We start from the raw sequence: 22,739 nt of genomic DNA, 5'->3' as shown, positions 1-22,739 counted from the left end.
TATATATATATATATATATATATATAAATAAATACATTTACTGTATGTTTAGATGTATTTATGTACATTATTATTATTTTGTATATTATTTATTATATGCATGCAAATAAGGAAATACATGCATATAAATAATTAATTTATAAATCCTTTAGAGACCTATGGGTATCATTTAGAATAGTATACAAATAGGGATTCAGCCCTAGATTTTAGCATGCATGCCGGCACCTTGTTTAACATCCATAAGCAGTAACATTAGTATTAGGGGTTTAATCCTCAAAGGCACATAATGTTTCTCTGTTCACTTTTAAATGAAAAAGAATAAAAAAAATTCCAGGAAAAAAAAAAGAGAGTTCACATTAAAAGCTGTTGCGAGAGTCTTGGCGACCAGCCCCTCCACCACCCTTTAATCACCAGGGGGCTTTTCTCTCAGAATGATTTACCTCAGATTCCTGTAATTCGTTCATTTTGTGTCTGCTGTAACGAAAATCTCACACGGCCCCCTTCTGGGCCACCCCTCGGTTCCTTTTCATTTTGCGCTGGTTCAGTTGAACGAATACGGTGGGGTAAAACAGTGTTTCCCAACCTTTTTTCAGTCGCGGCACCCTTTGGAAATTTTAACAAACTTGTGGCACTCTACAAAATTAATTTTGTCACAATATTAAAATTTCTATCTTCGATATGATCATTTGAAAAGTATAGATATTTGGTACAACAGGGAAGAACTGCAGAATATAATGTCATACAGATATTTTTAATATTATTAAAAAAAATGGTCCATCAATCAGTAGGCTAATTTCTAATGAAGAGACCAATTTATTTCCGATGAGCATGAACGGTATACGAGTGGAGTGACTGAGCGGAGCGCACACGCTTAGAGCGGATAATACGCAGAGCGTCACACCACGTGAAAGTGAAACCTGAGCGGTGAACTAATTTTCGGCAGCCGAAATTTCGGTGCATCTCTAACTATTGGCGACATCAGAAATGGATATTATATAATACATGTTTTTTTGAACATTTTAGCAATTTAAAAATATTAAAAAAGGATTTTTTACACGGCACCCCTGCTCTCGACAGACGGCACCCCGGTTGGGAAACACTGGGGTAAAAAATGACCTGCTCTAGAGAAGTGCTGCTGAATATTTTATATGGTGCAGTGGAGAAGTTATGGCTATCGGTATTGTGGTGTGTAAGTTTGAAGCAGGGCTGCATCTGAATTAAAGACCACCATGAAATGGCTTGATGAGGAAATTTTTTTTCTTCTTTTGTTGCTTTATTTCCTGTTAAAACAAAAAATTAGGACTAGGCTTGTCCCTTATTTCCTTTCTTTTCTTTCCTTTTTTTCCAGCATGATTTACTATTTAACATTGCTAGTTAGACCTAGGTGGTATCAAGGAGTGCATTCGATTGGACAAAATGAGTGAGTGCAGGATGAGTCATCAATATTTCCGTTCTGTTTTCCCCGAGGCCATAACATTATTAGCTGAAGTGAATTTTGTCTTGCTTTACGAGTACTAGCATAACAACAGACATGCTATAACAGCCACAAAACCTGATTTATTGGGATTTTTAAGGAGTTCTCAATTGTATGATAAAAAGCCCACTACCAAGTCTTTATGATTTTCTAGTCCTGGCTTGAATCCCTCCTTCAATGTAAGCCTCTGGGATTTTTTTCATTTTAGCATTTGGCAGGCAAGAAGATGATTTTGTAGAATATGATGATGATGATCCCCTTGTGAGCGACCATCTTTCTGAAATCTCTGAAGAGGTCATATATTTTCATGTATAAGGAGTCATTTATACTGTCTGAGAAAAAAAGTAGTACTATAAATAAATTTAGTTAAATATAAAATGTAATGATTATTAAAAAATAATTATATTTAATTTAAAATTAAATAATTGAATTAACATTATAAAAAAAACACTACAAATGAAACGCTATTCTTGAAAGGAAGAACATTTCAAGGAAGAAAAAAAGCTGCAGATTTGTTTTCTGTCCTTCTTAGCAAGCATATTGTCAGATGTGTCAGATATTTGTTCAGTTCAGTCCTTTTCTCTGCAATAACTTATGTTTTCTTATTCTCCCAGCCTCTCAGACCACACCGCAGCCACCCGTCACTCCGAGCGCTGTGGCGACCAGGAAACCTGTGGGAGAGGAGGCGGGATTAAGCAGTTCTCAGGGTGATGGAGTGGACAGGCACTGCAGCAGTGAGTACATGCAGAACACAACAGAGATTGTCAAGGTCTCTGCTCTTTGTGCGGCAGCTTTTAGGCTAGACTATTTGCAGGTGATCGAACAAGCTGTATTTTGACTCGGTGTGCTGAAACGAGCCCTGCGTGGTCCAACACTTCTGTTAACAGCTCTGCCTGTGAAAGGAGTTTTCACGAGGGACAGTGTGATTGTGCCACTGGTTCATGGCCGCTCAGCGAATAAGGGGTCATAGAAGTCTGTAGCCTCTATGCCACTTAAAACATTGGCTATGATACATAAGTGAGAGTAGAATTGTGTGGTATGACATAACTGAGCGACCGAAGACATGTCAGCTGTTTGAGGCTATTTAAATACTTTACATATTAAATGTTCTTATTTCATCTGAATAGGTTTATTTGTTTACTTAATGGATGTAAATTAAACGATTAGATCATTTTAATATATGTTAAAATAATACGTACATTACTAGTCTGCTGGTGAACAACTAATATGTGCATGTTATTCCACAGAAAAAAATTCTATCTACACAATCTTTAGTCAGAATCTGAAAACCGGTTTACATTATTCTATGAATGTGAAAATATTAATGTGAAATTCTTTTTGTATAATTTTTTTTACTTAATTACTTTCTTAAATTAATTACTTAATTACTGTATCATTGTGGTATTGTGAGGGGAAATTGACGGATGCAAACCAGAAGATAAGATTATATTAGGATATGTAAAATAATTTTAACATTACTATTTTCCCCTTAAGATATTACGGTGAAAAATGTTACTAAAAATTAATTCTTGACATGAGATCATCAATACAGTATTTTGAGAAGTTTATTTATTTATTTATGTAGCTTAAATGCAAACCAAATACTATGTAAAAATATATTTTTAGATCTTTTTATTATTTTGGAGCTCAAATTTCAGTTTACAAAAATCGCTAATATGCAGTTCCTGAGCTCTAAATTGAATTTTAATATGATATGTTTTACTACTAACCCATAGTTGAAAGGTTTGAGATTTTTCCATCCAAAGTTTAGCTATTACTTTCTCAAGTGATTGAACTTTGAATTACTCAAATTCAGAAAAAAATCCTTTTGACTTTAATAAGCAACCTTCCGTAATACCCTAAATGGTTCCCATGGTCCTTGAAAACCTTCCAAAGTATGATTTCTAGGCCTGGGAAAGTCATAGTAATGAATAAAATCTTAAAAGTTCATGTACAATTATGTTGTATACACTGATCTGTGAGAAATTATTTCTCAGATTAGAAAATGACTCCTTTTGAGTGCAGTTTCTGTTTTGGAAGTTTGTGGGAAGTCATACAAATACAAAAAAGTCTTTTTATATTTTAATATTTTAGTTTTTTATCATAGTTTTGTGCTTGGTGAAAACAGGCCAAGAGAACAATACATCTCACATTGATTTTGGGGTTTAGAATTTGAAGTCATACAAATATAGTCCCTCTGCTATTGATCTGCACAAGAGTTAAGCCAGGATTGACGCAGGTGTTGCGACTATAACGCTGCAGAACTTCTCCCAGCATCAGAGCAGTGCCCTCTGGTTGCACTCCCTCACCGCCTCCCCTCTTAACTGCAGCACCAGCCAGGTCAGTCCTCTCCTGTGGCCGCCCGGCAGATGGAGAGGGATGCTGGGAAGGCTCAGGGGCTGCTAAGGTTAGAAAGTACTATCGCACCTACTCTGCGGCGAAACACGCTGGCACATCCATGCAGCAGCTGGGAACGTGTTTTATCACATTCATCTCACATCTCTGCTTCAGAAAGGCTTTTAGCTGGGCCTCAAAAGAGGTTGTTGTGGAGGAGTGGCTTGTTAAAACCTATCATGCGGCCATGTTGCCAGATTGAGCTGTAATGCTGTGAATTGCTGAGATCTGGTATTACCACCCCTGGTGCGATAAGCAAGTTTGTTCTTGCAGCTTTGCCAGCGTGGACTCATTAGATTGCGGATAAGTCATCGGATGGAAGTCATGGGATGCTCCACATGCGCTTTGGAGATTAATTAGCAACCATCTCAAATATAGTGGATCTGATGGGTATTTTGACTAGTGTGAGCTTACTACAATAAGGACCGGTCATGGGTTGTTTATTTTTAGATTGTATTGTGTTTAGGGTTGGGTACCGTTCACATTTTAACCGGTACGGTACCGGTATCGGTACCTGAATTTCGGTGCCGGTACCCAACGGTACCTTTTTTCGGTACTTTACTCTGTGTAATTACAAAAACATTTATTTCAGTGAAAAAATAAGTCCAAAAGTCTCAATTTCAGCATTTTGAACAATAGGGCCCTACCGATTTTTCTTTCTTTCTTTTTTTTTTGTTACATGTTAAACCGTACTTTTATTTTGACAGGTTGTCATGAAGTTGCTGTGTGTATACAGTATGATGATGCTAGTTTTCTGAAATGAAACGGTAAAATTCTCGCGAAGTGACGGACGAATTCCGTGGCATTCCGCGCTATAGAGTAAATTACGTTTTTATGAATGGACTCCGCGATCCCATCCGCGTTTTCGCAGAAACCATATGGCCGTAGAAATGTAACCACACTTCAGAACATTTCGGCTTGCTCTGTGTGTTGTTTGAACGAGTTGCAGGGGTGACCTCACGTCACAGGGTCTTGCTTTCTCTCTCTGTAGCATATGCACCCAGATGCGTTCTCAGGTACCGAAATTTGGCACCGATTGATTTAACGTGAATCGGTACTCGGTAGTACTGACGCAATTCGGTCGGTACCCTTAAAAGTACCGAGTTCGGTACCCAACCCTAATTGTGTTATGGGTGTTAATCTTTCATTCAGAAATCAACTGGGATTTGATGTTACGATATTCTAGATGTCTGGATCATGAAGTGAATCATAATATTGTGTTTGTTTAGTATATAGTGTTAAATCAACTTTAAATCTGTGATTTATATTGTAACATTTTACTCGCTTGTTTCATCTGCATGGTTATATTCTTAGCTTATTTTGAGTTTGGATTTAGTTTTTAGTTTTTGATATACATTTTGAGAGAAAATAATGCTTTTGGTGAGCAAGGATGCATTAATTTGATCAGAAGTGTCAGTAAAGATAAGATTTATAATCTTACAAAAGATTTTTGAATTTCAAATTTTGAAAACAAATTCTATTCTTTTGAACTTTGTATTAATTAAAAATTGTAAAAGTATATATCACATTTTCCACAAATATTATGCAGCACAACTTTTTTTTCTACATTGATAATAATAAGAAATGTTTCTTGAGCAGCAAACCAGCATATTAGAATGATTTCTGAAGCATTGTCACACTGAAGACTGGAGTAATGATGCTGAAAATTCAGCTTTGCATCACAGGAATAAATTATATATTAAAAGAAATTAAAATAGAAAGCAGTTATTTTAAATTGTAATAATATTTCACAATATTACTGGTTTTACCTAGAGCCTTCTTTAAAAAAAGAGAAACATCTTATCAACCCTAAACTTTTGAATGTATAAGGTTTATATACATGTATACGGTTATAACTATATTTTTTTTTGTGAAATCCAGCCCTGGGAAAGTCATGGAAAATATGTATTCCTATACAAACGTCTTTTCTAGTTATTATCCAATTTAAAATGTATTATTAAAAAAATAATAATAATAAAAAAAACTGCTCTACAGCATTGTAGCACCAAAACCCTGTCCTCTAATTCTCTAATTTGTGTCCTGCACTTCCTCATCCTGCCACAAGATGTCACATGTCTCTGTGATAATCTGACAGACTCTGTCTAGAACCGTACAGTATAACAGCTCAAGGGAAAAGAAACACAAAGAATGATTACATCCTTGAGAGATGAGAAGGTGGCTGTTAGGTGCAATAAACACCTCGGGATGAGATGGGTGCGCTCCTGTCTGCCTGTGTTATATTTTTTGCTTGTGAACACGAGGTGAGTGAGCACAAAACTCAAGCTTTCAGCTCCTAAGAGCTAGTTAAGCATTTAATCTACCTTCCATCTGTTTTGCCCAACAACAAACACTAATTTAAAGAAAAGCTTCCTTAAATTAGCCTTATCCCCCAAGTGATTAGTTTTATCTTTGATGCTGTCAAAAAGGCCATTAGTAGTGTTTTTCTCCTCCTTTTATCGGGCTTAATGGTATTTACTGATTCTGGGCTCAGTTGACAATTTAATCTGAAAAGAAAATTGATCCAAGGAGCATCATCAATTTTTTGTGTGCTGCAAGTTATTCTTAAATTCGGACTCTTCAAGCTAATGCTTGCCAATTGATAAATCTTGTCCCTTTGTCCTTGAATCAGACTGAACTGGCAACAACAACAGTGAGAGGATGGCAAGGAAATAGTGTATTCCAGGATAATCCAGCTCTCATTAAGCTAGGTTTTTTGTTTTTTTTTGCTTGCATGGTGACATTTTCATGAAAAAAAATTTTTTTTTATTTTGTAACTTTCATTATTTTCAATGACGAAGTTCTCATTTAATTCCCCAAAACACTGCAATGCAGTTTTTCCTTTATTAAAATTAAACAAATATTACCATTAATACTTTACTATGAATGAATAATTTGCAATTTAAAAATAGATATTATTGCATTGTAATATGGATTTTTTGGGGGTAAATATTCTTCAAAAATCCTGAAAATTACATGACAATTTTCTGTTTTTCACATCATCTTAAAGTCATTAAACTTTGTATGAGGAACTGACTAAAATAAGTATTTTTGTCGATAATATTCTCTGCAAAGTTCTATGGAGTCTTTGAATTATGATTTCTGAATTCATTCAGTCTGGTTTTGTGTACTTGTTAAGATCAAGTTCAAAAGAAGGTAGATTTTTTCCATCAATTTTTGGAGAACTTTTAAGTCATATTTTTTAAGAGTATAATTATATTATGATTGTATTAGATAGATGGATGGATGGATATTTTTTTCTCAATAATTTGGTGTGAAATATAGCCTGGACATGTTCTTGACAGACTTTGCGAGATAACACCTTGTGCTAATTCTGTGTTCTGGTGTGAATCTATTTATCATATGATGCTCTATATTTAAAATAATTCCGTTTGTAGGTGTAAATGCTAGTACCAAAGCAATATGACAGGAGAAATGACAAATGAACCATCAGATTCAGAAGCCTCAGCAGTCTTGTACCAACATACAAGAACAAAGAGCGACGTGTTTCCGCTGTGGTCCGCTATTGTCCCGAAGCTGAGTCAGCCACCCAGCACCGACTCGTGGAGACGGCAAAACTAAGCAGTTCTGTTATCAAGGTCTTTTATGGGAAAGCAGAAGGGATATTTAATCCCTGATGCTGTCCAGAGCTGCTCGCTTTCCTGCTTATCATCACTGTTATCTGATGCCGAAGGTTGTGAACGGTTGCCAGTGCTCTAAATCAGTGGCTTTCAACTGGTTTTGCTTCAGAACCCAGAGTTTAAAGGGTTAGTTCAGCCAAAAATGAAAATTCTGTCATTAATTACTCACCCTCGTGTTGTTCGAAAACCGTAAGACCTTCGTTCATGTTCGGAACACAATTTAAGATATTTTTGATGAAATCTGAGGGCTCTCTGACCCTCCCGTAGACAGCAAGGTAACTACCACGTTCAAGGTCCAGAAAAGCACCAAGATGATTGACAAAGTAGTCCGTGTGACATCAGTGGTTCAACTGTAAAGTTACGAAGCTACGAGAATACTTTTTATCGCAAAGAAAACAAAAATAACAACTTTATTCCACATTCACTGCGTCACTTGTGAACGCGCGTTCATGACAGAACCATGACGCGAGCATGTGCCGGTGCTCACGCTCGCGTCATAGTACTGTCGTGAACGCGCATCCAAAGTGATGCAGTAGAGACTAAAATGTGGAATAAAGTCGTTATTTTTGTTTTCTTTACGCAAAAAAGTATTCTCGTAGCTTCGTAACTTTACAGTTGAACCACTGATGTGTCACAGCTGATACAAAACAGCATACGCAATTTACGTTAAGTGGATACTCTCCAAAATGGCACTAGGGTGATTTCTTTTGCGCTCAAAAAGTATTCTCATAGCTTTGTAAAATTATGGTTGAACCCCTGATGTCACATGGATTATTTTACCGATGTCCCTGCTATGTTTCTGGACCTTGATCGTGCTGTCTATGGGGGGGCCAGAGAGCTCTCAGATTCCTTCAAAAATATCTTAATTTGTGTTCTGAAGGTGAACGGAGGTCTTACGGGTTTGGAACGACATGAGGGTGAGTAATTAATGACAGAATTTTTATTTTTGGTTGAACTAACCCTTTAAGTTGCAACCCAGCGCTGTACCAAAATTGTTTATCGTACAAGTAAACTTTGAAATGTATTAATATTACACAAACCCAACAATATGCAAAACAAATTAATGTTTAATTTATTTAGTTATTTATTTAACTATTTATTTTGCATTGTGACATTCATACATGTTGAATGAATGGGAAATAATATATGATGGTTGACACCATGTTTAATTTATTTAAATCATTTATTCCTTGAACTGTAATGGTTTTTAAGGATGAGAAGGATATCACGTAACCTATCCATGTTGACGTTGACATAGCTTCTGCCGAGTGAGTTTGACGCATGGCTTTTGACGTTAGTATCATAAGAAATGGGAGGTGTTTTCTCAGTTTATATGGAGATGTGTTTGGGTGAGACTCACGCATATGGAAAACATGTTTTATACAGACTAACAGTGATCAGAGGTCCGTTCAAGAAGGGGTGACCGCAGTCCACCAGATGCTCTCCTGAGCCGGAGATGTTGGAAATATGTTTTATCACTTGGTTGTCCTGCTATTTGATGAGGTATTGTGTCCTAGTCAGAAGTTTGCCCTTGTGTCGGACTTTTTCGAAGCTTAAGTGTTATAGTTGTCATGAGTATATGTGGTGTTCGAAAGCAAGACAGCATTTTTTCCCACTTTTTTCAGTCTTGTTGCTTTTTCCTTTTTCAACCATACCCTGAACCACACAATCTGAACTTTGGTGTCTATTCAAACAGATGGTTATGAAAACGTGGTCTTTTTTAGCTTGGCAACAGCTCAGTGAGAATTGTGGAAGCTTGACTGTTGAAAATACTGAACATTTGATACTGGCAGGGAGTAATTTTTAAAGTTCAGCCTCAGAGCAGATGTAAAAGTAACTCCGCAATGTTTTTAATTCTTGGTCTTTAACTTTAGCAGACGTCTCGCTCTCCCGTTTACTTTCAGATTATTTATATGTGGAAAAACATGCTTTTTCAATTATATGCAATATAACTTTTTTTAAAGGTTGAAAATACATTCAGGGTGTCTAATAATTCACTCTGGTTACTGTGCCCTGATGTTCTGTGCATTTCTGTTCCATTAAACAGTGCATTAAATAATTTATATTAAAGGAGTAGTTTACCTAAAAATGGAAATCTACTGAAAATTTACTCACTGAACAGATTTGGAGAAATGTTGCATTGCGCCACTTGCTCACCAATGGATCCTCTGCAGTGAATGGGTGCCGTCAGAATGAGAGTCCAAACAGCTGATTAAAAACATCACAATAATCCACACCACTCCAGTCCATCAATTAACATCTTGTGAAGTGAAAAGCTGCATGTTTGTAAGAAACAAATTCACACGAATAAAAATCCATGAGAGGCCGACTGATTTTTACCATGGTAAAGCTCATTGATTCACTTCATATGGAGAAGTGTCATTTAATCTTACTGAAAGAGGCCAGCAAATATCATAACAGTAAAAGCTGGCATTACGCTCAACTAGTAAATGCATAGAGGTGGTTGTATCCTAATGGTCAAGTATGTCATCAGGTTGAGTCTACAGTGCGATTGCAGTAGTAACTGGACTCTTACAGTCACTGTGGAATAACTGTGCCCGCGAGTAAAGCACTTAACCCCAGATTGCTCCAGTGGGACTGGCCCTGCAATTAGTGTGCTGGAAGTTGCTTTGCAGTGTTTGCTAAATGACAAGCAACTAATTTGTGCCCACGGCTGCGTTTAACTTCCCTCGTAGAAAATCATTGCTGGGGATAAATGTGAAAGAGCGTTTCATATTAAACTATCGTTGTCTTGTGCACAAATTGTGTGTTTGCTGTATTGATTGAAAGAGCATTTGCGTCTTACAAGTCTTGTGCAGCACTTTTTTAGGAGTGAATTTCAAGTATTACCGAGTTAAATTTCAGTCTTTATTGAATATTTAAAGAAGTATTCTTGACATCTTAGAAATGTGGGTCATTTTTCAGTTTTTTTTTTTTTGTCAATTGAGGTTTAAAAAATGTAGAAAGAATTTTTAAAGTGGTTGTTCTTGTTTAATATATTATTTTTAAAGAATAATGGCTTTTTATTGTATCTTAGTATTTTTCTTCCAATTTTATTAGTGTTGAAATGGTTCATTTACCTGAATTTCTCCTTTAAACTTTTTTTTTTCTCTAATAAACTGATAAAAATGTCATGGAATTGTACTGTATTAATTAGAACTTGATTAGAGCTGAAGTTATATTTTTAAATTAATTTAGTTTTTTTTTTTTTTTTGTACAACTGTTTTCCCAAATACTGGCCTTACCATCATGCAATAAATGTTTTACAGTACAATAAAGTACAATTCTTTTTTCCAAAGAACAAGAGTTCAATGATCAGAAATGCCATTTATTAAGATTTTTTTATTAAATATTACCAAGCTTGTCACTTGTCAGTATTTTGACTGAATCGGTCATGTATGTGTGTTGAATAGTTGAATACTGTTATTGAATTATTTTAATATATCATTTATCTGCCTATATTGCCTAATGTAGTTCAGTCATTTAAAAAAAAAAGTGATCCCATTTCCACAGCCGTGGCCTTTTTATCATATACAGTAAAAAAAAATTTAGATCTTGATAGCAGTTTCTCTTTTGTCACACATTGACTCCGTATCATGGCACTTATAACCTTTGCAAAGATTAAATGTTCTTGCTGTATGGTTTTTCATTCTTGCATTAATAAGTGGATCAAACTTGTCAGGATTCCTGACTATTATCTGAACTTATAGTGAGTTCTAAGACAGTTTGGCATGTGGAGTTAATGTTTGTGATATGCAGCATCCATTTTGCTTGCCTCAGTTAATCAAACGTCTATCTAGTCATTTCTGAACATGCTTTAAGCCCCAAGATTGTGTTCTTGCAAATTTCCCCTTTGATCTTTAGTAGATGAGCAATTTACAACTGAAAATCGAAAATTGCAGAGCTACATCAGGGAGCCATCTGATGAATTATGAAATTGTATTAATCTGTCAGGATGATATTGATCCAACTTGCCACGGTCGTTAAACCGCAAATAACTTTTGTTGACACCCTTTAGAGTCGCAGATACCATCATTGGTGCTATTTAAAGTCAGCCGAGGCTTCATCGTGTGGTTCTACTGCGGTTTTCGTACAAATAACTTTTGTATCATTTTGAGTTGAGTATACTGTTGCCATTTCTCTCATGCACTTGCTAATTCATTTAGATGAGCAATTTAATGAGCTCGACGGAAAACAGATCCCAGCACAAAGACAACATTTAGTTTAAGCAACTCTTCTTTTATGATTTGTGCTGCAGCCTATGGCCTGAATAATATATAACTTATATTGCGTTGGGGCTCCCCTCTTTGTCCAGGGAAATCTTGCTGGCCCCAAATTGCACATGGAGAGTGTCTGTGCTCTCCTTTAGAGTTTAGTTTCTTTACCTAATATGAGCGCTAATTGACTTAATTATGGAGATGGGGTGTCTCAAAGTAAAAGACTTTAGTATTCAGGGCCCTAGAATGATCATTTCAAACTCCCAGGTTCGTACGTGGAAATCATATCAACTGATTCACTTAGTTTTGAAACTACTTTAAATTTAGTGAAGTATTTCATGTTATAAAAAATAAGTGTATTATCTCTAGGAAGAATTTTTCACAACCTTACTTAAATAAGTGAATGAATCAGTCAATAAGAATAAGTCATGAAGATTTGTATGTTTTCCCTAAAGAAAAAATACGGTAAATGCACTAATTTTGTCAGCTTTCGGGAGTACACTGGCATATTGACATATAAGTAGATGGTTTCAGACATGGATAATTATGTTTTTGAAAACTACTATTCATTTCTTTATATGTGTGTTCATGTATATCTTCTAGACAGAAGCCGAGAGGGATGGATTTATTGAATTTCATTTTCTGGAAACAAAACCTTTCTGACTAACCCATTATTAAACTAGTCATCTTTTGAGTCAAGGACATAACATATGCCTGAGGAATGGCTTTTTCTTGTGAAACATTTGCATTGTGGGTATTTATGTATTGTCTTCTCTGGTCTATAATAGTGTAGAACCCACAGCAGACTGTTATTTGAGCTCCAGAGAGCTCTGGAGTAAAGCGAGAATAGATGTACTTTAGTATCTTTCAGACTGTTTTGGTGAATAATGAACGATTACGTCGTTTTCAGGAGTTCTTTATCATGAATGAGTGTCTGTAGATTGCATGAAATGTTTTTCTGAGTGAACCGTTAGACCGTTTGTGAAGGACACTGCAATTCTTAGAGAAAGTTGAACGCCGGCGGGACACCTCCCGCATGAAAAAAATGAATAATCAAATTATTTTGATCAACTCTTAACGAGCACTGAGCAGTCCCTCTAAACTGGAGTGTACCGCGGGCGGGACGCCCCCCTCCCCCCCGTCCGCGAAAATATTACTAATCATATTTTTCAAACCACTGCCTTGATCAACAAAAAAGTAGTGGCGAGTTATTTGCTGATAAATGACACAAAAAAAGTCATAATTTACTAAATATGTTTTCTGTGCCATGTACTCTACTATGTTAAAAACATCATACAGCTCAGATAGTCATATGTCATTTGAAAGGTCTCATTGAGTAGAATAAAACAAGCATAATTGTTTGGGGCTTTGAATAAACATTAGTGAGTTTTTGTACAAGAAGTCACCGCCAGACCCATATGAAAATAATATATTGATTTCACCATTTTGCTTGTAACTTCATAAAACATGCTCAGATCGTGGAAAAATAGACACCATTATAGAGCAGATTCTCCTGATTAAAAAGAGCTCAAACTCACCATAATCCATCGTTTAGATCTAAAGATATACCTCATAAAGCTATAACACATAAAAATGAATTAGGACATGTAGCTTAGTAAAAAAATCTAAGGTAGCTGTCATGTGGCAATTTCGCTTGTAACTTCAGGAAACATGCATATATCATAGAAAATCGCACGTCATTATTTGAAGAAAATTCTCCCGATTTAAAAAGAGCTCAAACTCACCATAATCCATCGTTTAGATCTAAAGATATACCTCATAAAGCTATAACACATAAAAATGAATTAGGACATGTAGCTTAGCAAACAAATCAGATCTCGCAACTTCACGAAACATGCATAGATCTTGAAAAATCGCACAGCATTTTTAAAAAGAGCCAAAAATGTATCATAATCCGTCAATCAGATCGAAAGATATTCCTCATATAGCGTAACGCATTAAACCAGACAGGCGCACGTGTGGCGCTGCAAAGAAAAACAGCTCTATGCTTCACGTTGCGTTTTTATTCGTAACTTCATGAAACATGCATAGATCGTGGAAAATTGCATGTCATTATTTTTGGGTATGGCACTCAGAAAACAACAGTTTTTAAAATGCCTTCAGGGAGTCAAGAGCTAAACAAAAAGGCCTATTTTGTTCCATAATACTGTAACTTTTGGATACTTTGCTATCACCACAAAATTTGAAACCGATACAGCTAACATGCTGGGGAACATCATCAAAAAATAATTTTCCTCCTACCTTATTTCTGTCCTGAGAAATTGAATGTCAAATAAGACCGATATGAAAAATTTCCCTTGAGCACACATTTTTTACATTTTACAAAAACTTAAATTTTTATCAGCTATTTCTCAGCAGGAGAATGTCCAAATTAAATATTTTTTCCCCCTGAAAGTATTGAAAGTTTTCAAACGATAAAACGATACCAAACTTTTGACTCTCCTTGCTACAGTATTCGAGTTATGAGTCATTATTTTTGTGTATGTCACTCAGAAAAAACAACAGCTTCAGTGAGGCAAAAATGCCCTCAGGACTTAAAGGGTTAAGTAGGTATAAGAAAAAAGGGATTCTCATGAATAAGGAAAACTATGTATTTATATAAAATAATACATTGATTCAGTAATATAATATCTGTCTGTCTATCTATCCAGTTATATACTATATATATTTTTATACTTGTATGTATGTATGCATGTATGTATTTATTTATTGGTAGCACTTTACATCGTGCTTACATCTGTTAAAAATGAACAATGATTTTTTTTAAATAAAGTTGATAAGATAAATAAATAAATGTAAATAATTAATTTTAAAAAAAATCTATTTTTTTAACCATCTAATTTTAACAGTTATTAAATAAATAATCTAGGTCCTCTAGTTTAATGTTAATTTATATATAATCTATTATTTATTATTAATTAATGTTTGTTCATAGTACATTAATATTAAATATTAAAAATGTATTAGTATATGTATAAATTAACTTCAGCTAAGATTAATAAGTTCCATAAAAGTATTGTTCATTATTATTTAATGTTAGCTATTGCATTAACTAATGATGAACCTTATTGTGAATTGTTACGTCTTTTTTTTTTTTTTTTTTTTTTTTTTAATTGTCATGCAGTTATGCTGTACGGTATTGACTCTATTGATATTCTTGTTAATCACAATGTCAGCAAAGATTGTACTGTTCAACACATCTTTTTTTCTAGTGAATTCACTGCTAACCAGCACGTGTTGTTTTGTTGTACTGTATTTTTTGCATGGCAATGCCATTGCTCACAAATGCAGTTCAGTTGTATTGTACAGCATCATGCTGAGTGTAAACAGCTTGTTTTCAGATTTTCTGCATGTTTTAGGTTTATGTTGTTGCACATTATTTTCATTATAAATAATGGTTACCATGGGAGGTCAAATATGTAATTGCTGCAATATAAAGCTTTTCCCTCTTTGATGTCTCTCTCTAGCCTTCCATCTTATTGGCCTCTTTCTGTACATCGAGAGACATCATCATGTAAGTTTTTATTGCTGGAGATTAGTAGGAGCTCATGTTTGCCCTCTGTAATGACACACAGAAGTTCCTCTAGGGGTTATGGGACTTCATGAATACAGGGAGTAATGCACTCATTATCTTTATAAAGACACCTTCATTTATCCCCTGCATCACATGTGCATTAGATATCAGAGACTTGGCTCAAAAAAAGCACATTTATTGCACAAGTCTTTTGTGACTTGTAATTGCTATTTCTGTTGCGTGTTCTGCCACCTTGTTAGCAGATCTAGTTTCTCTTGGCAAATGAGGTTTTGGCTCAGTGGGTTTTATTTTCTGATAGAAGTATCATCACATTTAATGATTAAATAAGTCCATGTCCTGCCTCTTGATTAGCCCAAATGCAAAAATGGATCCACATATGGTGACAAATAACGCGCCTACCGTGAGATGTTTGGCACGACATACAGCGGCACCGTCTCAGTCTCTGTCCAGGGCGGGTGAAATAATTATAATGCTGAAGGTGAGGTACTCTTCACACGGTTACGGCCCGGCAGTGCGTCTGCAGCAGTGCAGAGATCGATATTTTTGCTGCGCTGCAAGCGCTGAATTAAAGTAACAGCGCATTGTTTGCAGTAAATATGAACATGGATTGACACAAAAATGTAGTAATTACACCATAAATGCATATTATTAAAAGCATTTTAAGTAACAATGTTTGGATTTGAAATCAAAATAATGAATAAATGTTGTGTTTGTGGTAAACAGCCATGGATCAGGAGCAGACTCCTGCGTGAAAGCTGCTTCCCCCCTCACAAGAGATTAGGGGTCGACCGATATGTGTTTTTCAAGGCCGAAAGCAATGTCTGCTGCTGCCTTACCTTTGAGAGACAACTGATGCGTGATCACTGAAGCAGCTCCAGTTAGCAAGCGCTTTTGGAGTGAGAGTAAATTCCGCTTTGATTGGTCGGACTCGTGACTCCCAACAAATCAGATGGGCGGTGGGCGGAGATTGCTTTAGGCCACAGAGTGGTGAGTTCTGACAGGCTGCATCAGAGCCAAATAGCGTGTTTCAAAATTAAGTCATTTTATCGGCAAATCGGTTTTGAAAATGACCGATACCAATAATCATAAACATGCTTAATATCGGCGCCAATAATCGGTCGACCCCTACAAGAGATACCTAAGAGGGGAATTCCCCCATTTTCAAAAATGAAATTCAGGCCCTGAATAAATGTCTAAAAATCCTGATTGGAGTATCACTATAAATAGATATAAATGATAAAAAGAAGGCTTTAAAAAGATCGGTAATCGGTATCGGCAGATACTGCTTTCTGTGATCGGTGATCGGCCTCAAAAACCCTGATCGGAGCACCCCTACTTTTTAGAACAGGACAGTATAGATTAATCATGAACATGTCTAATGCAACCAGTGAATATTTTAGTGGTATTTTACAATTTGTTTTGTTTATTTGTTTAAATTTCCAAATTATAGTTAACTTAGACTATTAGCATTTAGGGATATGCCAGTATCAAATTTTCATGTTGCAATTTAATTGCTAATGCTTTTATAACGGTATATGGTATTATCACAATATTTAAATTTAGTTGCAAAAATTGTTATCATAATACAGTATAACAGGTTTAATAATTTTTTTATAACAAAAATAACTGAACATTTAAATAGGCCTTCAATAAAGCAATACACAAAAAATGTATAGGCTAAATTTAAAATTTTTACACAGATTAAAGTGCAAAAGAATTATAAAGACCCATAGGTATCACTTTACAATAAGATCTCATTAGTTAACCTTAGTTAATGCATTAACATTCACAATGAGCAATACCTACATTTGCAACAGAAGTTATTAATCTTTGTTAAAAAATACAACTCTTAGTTTGTTAGCTCATTAAATAACACAGTTGCAACTTTTGATATTAAGAATGTGTTATTAAATATTGGAATTACCTAAGATTAATGAATGTTTAGAATAATTTTTCATTGGCAGTTTGTTAACTAATGAATTAACTAATGTCAACTAATGAAGCCCTAATGTAAAGTGTGACCGAACAATAAAGCATCAAAACACTTACAAACAATATCTAGGGCGTTGTAGTCACTGATATAGTGCCCTCCATTATTATTGGGACAGTAATGGCAAAATTGCTTTGCTTGCTGTGTAGTCAAGACATCTGCAAATATGATTAAAATATGAATATAAGACAAAACTACAGAATGTCACATTTTATTGTTAGCTGTTTCAACACGTTTTACCAAATAAAAAAAGAACAGCACTTTTAGAGTTCATCCCACTATTTGATGTGAGCATAAGTATTGGGACATTTGAACTGAAGGCAGATGTAAAAGATTAAAAGCTATTATTTAGTTGCAGATCCTTTGCGTGTAATCAGAGCAGTGAGTCTGCGACCCATAGACATCACCAGACTCTTGGTCTCATCCTTTGAAATGCTTTTCCCAGCCTTTAATGCAGCCAATTCCAACTGTTGCTTGTTTTGGGGAGTTTCTGCCTTTAGTCTCCTCTTCAGCTGGTGAAATTCATGTTCAATCAGATTTAAATCTGGAGATTGACTTGGGCAATCTAAGACTTTACATTTTTTTGCCCTGATAAACTCCTTGACTGAACTGGCAGTGTGTTTTGTTTGCATCTTGCTGTGTAGCCTCTGTAATTCTGTGTCAAAGTCTCCTGCGGACAGTAGATTGTCAAAGCATCACCCCAGCTTTCTGGAGGTTGTTGGTGATTTTACAGACCCGTATTTTAGGGTTCATTTTCACAGCTTTTATGATTTGCCTGTCATCAACTGCTGTTGTTTTTCTCAGCCGATCAGGTCGTTCTTGGTTGCTAATGTCGCCGGTGGTGGTCTCCAAACTCTTGATTTCTCCATGCCCTTTGTTTTTGTTATAGCTCTAATTGACTTCCTCTTTTCTTTAAGCATCCAAATTGCTTGCTTTTCTCTCAAAGTCAGCTCCATCGTCTTCATCCTGGTTTGTGTGTGTCGTCATCAAATGCAAGACTCAGAATGCAGAAGCAATGGATATAACTGATACAACACATTCCCTGCTTTTAATATCTGATCAATTAATGCAACAGGACACAGCTGCTTACTTGATCACAGACCTGAGAGGCAACTGTCCCAATACTTATGCTCACATCAGATAGGGGGATGAAACTCTAAAAGTGCTGAACTTCTTAGCTGGTAAAACATCAATGTGTTGAATCACTCAATAATAAAATGTGTCATTCTGTAGTTTTGTCTCATATTCATCTTTTAATCATATTTAGAGATATCTTGACTCCACAGCAAACAGAGCAATTTTGTCTTTACTGTCCCAATACTTATGGAGGGCACTGTACATCTACACATTTCTGCATGAACACTAGAGAAGCTCTTTACCTCATGCTCTGTGTTGTGAGGAAAATAAACTGTCTGTAGCGCTGACTGGCAGCGATCTTTAGCATCATGTCCATGGAGATCCTCCGGTTCACCATGTCCTGAGAGAGCAAACACACAATACAGTGACTGCATGCTCTTCTCCAGGACTCCAGTCACCTGATTCTCCTTAGTAGCCATGACAAATATTGTATTCACACAACATGTTATTGGCTACTTGACATGATACACCAAGCAGTGACAGCAGTGTCCAAAACCACTAGTTTGATGTGATATGAGCTAACCGATCTTTAGATTTAATCACCATTGGTAGCGAGATTTATGGTAATGCTTTTTTTCCTCAGTTGGTCAGAACAAACGTGGCAGACTTGTTACTTGTTCAGATGGCAATATACGGCGAAAATTCTTATTTGGGTCATATATTCCAAGACGTAGGCTAGAATCTGTGATTGTGAAGTACAGTAAATATCCACAGTGGTGCGGTGGCTGACTGCCACACACACATACTCCTAACAAACATTAGATTCATCCGCGCTGGAGCCATGCCAGCGCACAACCCACATAAGGAAGATAATTCCACAAACAGCTGCAATTGCAGGTTTTCAACCAGAGATAGCGACAAAGAAACCTTAGACCTTAGTTAATGCATTAACATTCACAATGAGCAATACCTACATTTGCAACAGAAGTTATTGTTAAAAAATAAAAATACAACTCTTAGTTCATGTTAGCTCGGGCTCATTAAATAACACAGTTGCAAATTTTTCATTGGCAGTTTGTTAACTAATGAATTAACTAATGTCAACTAATGAAGCCCTAATGTAAAGTGTGACCGAACAATAAAGCATCAAAACACTTACAAACAATATCTAGGGCGTTGTAGTCACTGATATAGTGCCCTCCATTATTATTGGGACAGTAATGGCAAAATTGCTTTGCTTGCTGTGTAGTCAAGACATCTGCAAATATGATTAAAATATGAATATAAGACAAAACTACAGAATGTCACATTTTATTGTTAGCTGTTTCAACACGTTTTACCAAATAAAAAAAGAACAGCACTTTTAGAGTTCATCCCACTATTTGATGTGAGCATAAGTATTGGGACATTTGAACTGAAGGCAGATGTAAAAGATTAAAAGCTATTATTTAGTTGCAGATCCTCTAAGACTTTCCATTTCTTTGCCCTGATAAACTCCTTGACTGAACTGGCAGTGTTTTGGGTCATTGACCTGATCCAATATGAAGCGCTTTCTGATGAGTCTGGTGGCGTTTTCTTGAATATTGGTAGCCAAGATGGTTTTGTACCCTTCAGAATTAATTAATTAAAGGGGTCATATGATGCGATTTCAAGTTTTGCTTTCTCTTTCACCACCTCCACCATGCTTTACAGATGAGGCTGTATGCTTGGGATCATTTGCAGTTCCCTTTTTTCTCCACACTTTTGCTTTCCCATCACTTAGATAAAGGTTCATCTTTGTCTCACCTGTCCATAAATCTCATTTCCAAAACTCTACTGGCTCACCTTTGTGCTTTTTTTGCAAACTCTAATCTTGCCTTTCTATTTTTGGTGCTGGTCAGAGGTTTGCATCTTGCTGTAGCCTCTGTAATTCTGCTGTCAAAGTCTCCTGCGGAAAGTAGATTGTCAGAGCATCACCCCAGCTTTCTGGGGGTTATTGGTGATTTTACAGACACATATTTTAGGGTTCATTTTCACAGCTTTTATGATTTGTCTGTCATCAACTACTGTTGTTTTTCTCAGCTGATCAGGTCATTGTTGGCTGCTGATGTCGCCGGTGGTTTCCAAACTCTTGATTTCTTCATGCTTTTTGTTTTTGCTATAGATCTAATTGACTTCCTCTTTTCTTTTAGCATCCAAATTGCTTGCTTTTCTCTCAAAGTCAGCTCCCTCGTCTTCATCCTGGTTTGTGTGTATCGTCATCGAATGCAAGACTCAGAATGCCACAGTATCGTGCATATTCATTATCGTAATATATCGCATTACCGAATAATGGTACATGTCTATTAGCATTTACCTTTAACATATTTTTAATTGTCACAAATTAGATTTATTTTTTTTTGCTGGAACTAGATCTTAGTTATACTGTGAATTTGGGTATTTTCCTCTTTTAACGATTTTCAATGTGCTGTATTTAAAGTAAGGATATCAGTTGATTAAATTTGATTTAATTGCATGATATGCTAATTGATTTAATTAGAAAAATATTTGCGAAGTAAATGCACAATATACATAAAGATCACTTTTGATTAAATTATCATTACATTTGGTAATGATTACAGCACTTCGGTCAGTCTTGGGCCTGCTTTAAATGTGCTTTATTGAAAAAGAACTAGAACTAACTTCACAGTGCTAATTGTAATGCATTTGTTCAGTCTTTTTATTTTTATTTTTTTTTATACATAGGTCCTATAACTGTGGATATTGTGGCTCTCCCTAAATGATAATTTTCAGTTTGGTATCATGAAAACAGTCTGCTAGTCTGGATCCAGTTATTTTATCTCAGACAGTGCAGGAAAACATGCACCACACAGCTGACCTTTGATTGATTCCTCCACACTGAATCATTTAGACTGCTACACTGAATATTTCACCTGTTCTTCTTTATTGAATCGGTCATTTGTCATTTCCCATAGCAGGCTAAGACAAAACCGCTCTTTTAAAAAGCATTGGATCTGACCTGACCCACGATTGCGACGCTTTTGATGTTTAATTCATAAATCCTGCCCATAAAAATTTCAGCTGCAACTGAAATGCTGAGCAGCAGATCTGATCAGTTGACATTGGTCTCAGGTGAACCGACAGAGATTCCGCTCACCGTTTGAGTCCTTTGTCGGTTTTACAGCCCAAAATAACGCACGTCCCTGTTGGACGTAATCGCATCTGACCGCGCTTGAGCTCCTGAGCAAAGTCGAGCTTTTGAACTGCCAATTTCTCAAATCTGCTGTCGAGGGGAAGTTTATCTGTCCTGGTGTCTGACTTGGTTTCTTCCGTCATATTGCTTTTGTTTACCTTCACTTTCTGTGGATTTCTTTCTCTAAAGAGCAGGATAAAAGATTCAAAGCCTCATCATTCAGACCAGATGCTGCGTCTCTCGCCCTCAATGTTCTCATTCCCTGGGCTTCAGGTAATCACAATCCCAGCTTGGTATTAATCCGAATTTCACGGCCTCCTAATGGTGTCCATTAATAGCAAGCTCTGTAGACGATGTGCCTGGTCTATCATGCGGTTCTACATAAACCTCACCGTGGAATCTAAGCATCCGGCGCAGTGGCTGGCTACGAACTCCAGCAGGCCAGCCAAGTGATTACGATATATCTGAAGTCGAAACTATCGCCAAGAGCACTTCATTCCCACTTTGTTTGCCTCTTAACAGTAGATCTGATCAAAGTGGAAAGTGGCTTCCTTCCTTATCACCAGAAGAGCATTTTCCATGAGCGCCGAAGTCCAATAAATGAACTCTTTTCCCGGTAGGCCACTGGCCAACTCTTCCATGTCAAAAGTGGTTAGTTAAAGATAGAAAATGGGACTAGCCATAGAGCACAACAGTTGGGTTCTGGAAGTAAAAATCCTATTCATTCATTGATTTTTAACAATAATTTATAAACCTTTAAAAACAAACATCCTGTGAACAAAGAGGTTGTTAATCGATGGATTATGATTTTGTTGAAGCCATCAGCCGGCATTATTTCAATGTATTTTTTTAAATAATCACATTTAACCGCAGACTTCATGGTGAAAACATTACACGTGATTCTGTAAATAAATCCAATTAGAGAATCGACACAAAAAAACCCGTAGACCGCTTTAGCGCCTGTCCACTCCTATGCAACACTGCAAATTATTTAATTGAGTCTCCCTATGCTCAATTTTTGTTTAATGCATATTTTGCTACTAATGTAAAATATATTGTTTCTATATACATAACACTGCCCTGCATCCTAAGTGTATTAAGGGGTTTATGTATATGTGTTTAATCTTAATTTGTAAAAAAAAAAAAAAAAAAAAAAAAAAGGGAAAGTCGTGGCCTAATGGTTAGTCGGCCTCGTAACCCAAAGGTTGCGGGTTCGAGTCT

The 22,739-nt window shown here is 36.1% G+C and overlaps 1 protein-coding gene across 1 annotated transcript in view; it reads left to right on the top strand.

Moving 5' to 3' along the window:
* LOC107667607 (ATPase family AAA domain-containing protein 2-like) overlaps positions 1-22,739 on the top strand; it is a 110,329-nt gene that overhangs the window by 55,055 nt on the left and 32,535 nt on the right. Inside the window, exon 24 of the mRNA XM_016459316.1 lies at positions 2,089-2,208. Coding sequence (XP_016314802.1) covers positions 2,089-2,208 — 120 coding nt within the window. The remainder of the gene's footprint in view (positions 1-2,088; positions 2,209-22,739) is intronic.

The sequence above is a fragment of the Sinocyclocheilus anshuiensis genome, unplaced genomic scaffold (assembly GCF_001515605.1).
Source record: "Sinocyclocheilus anshuiensis isolate Anshui unplaced genomic scaffold, SAMN03320099.WGS_v1.1 scaffold1189, whole genome shotgun sequence".
In the NCBI taxonomy this organism is placed as follows: Eukaryota; Metazoa; Chordata; class Actinopteri; order Cypriniformes; family Cyprinidae; genus Sinocyclocheilus; species Sinocyclocheilus anshuiensis.
This window is presented reverse-complemented; position numbering and strand designations above follow the sequence as displayed.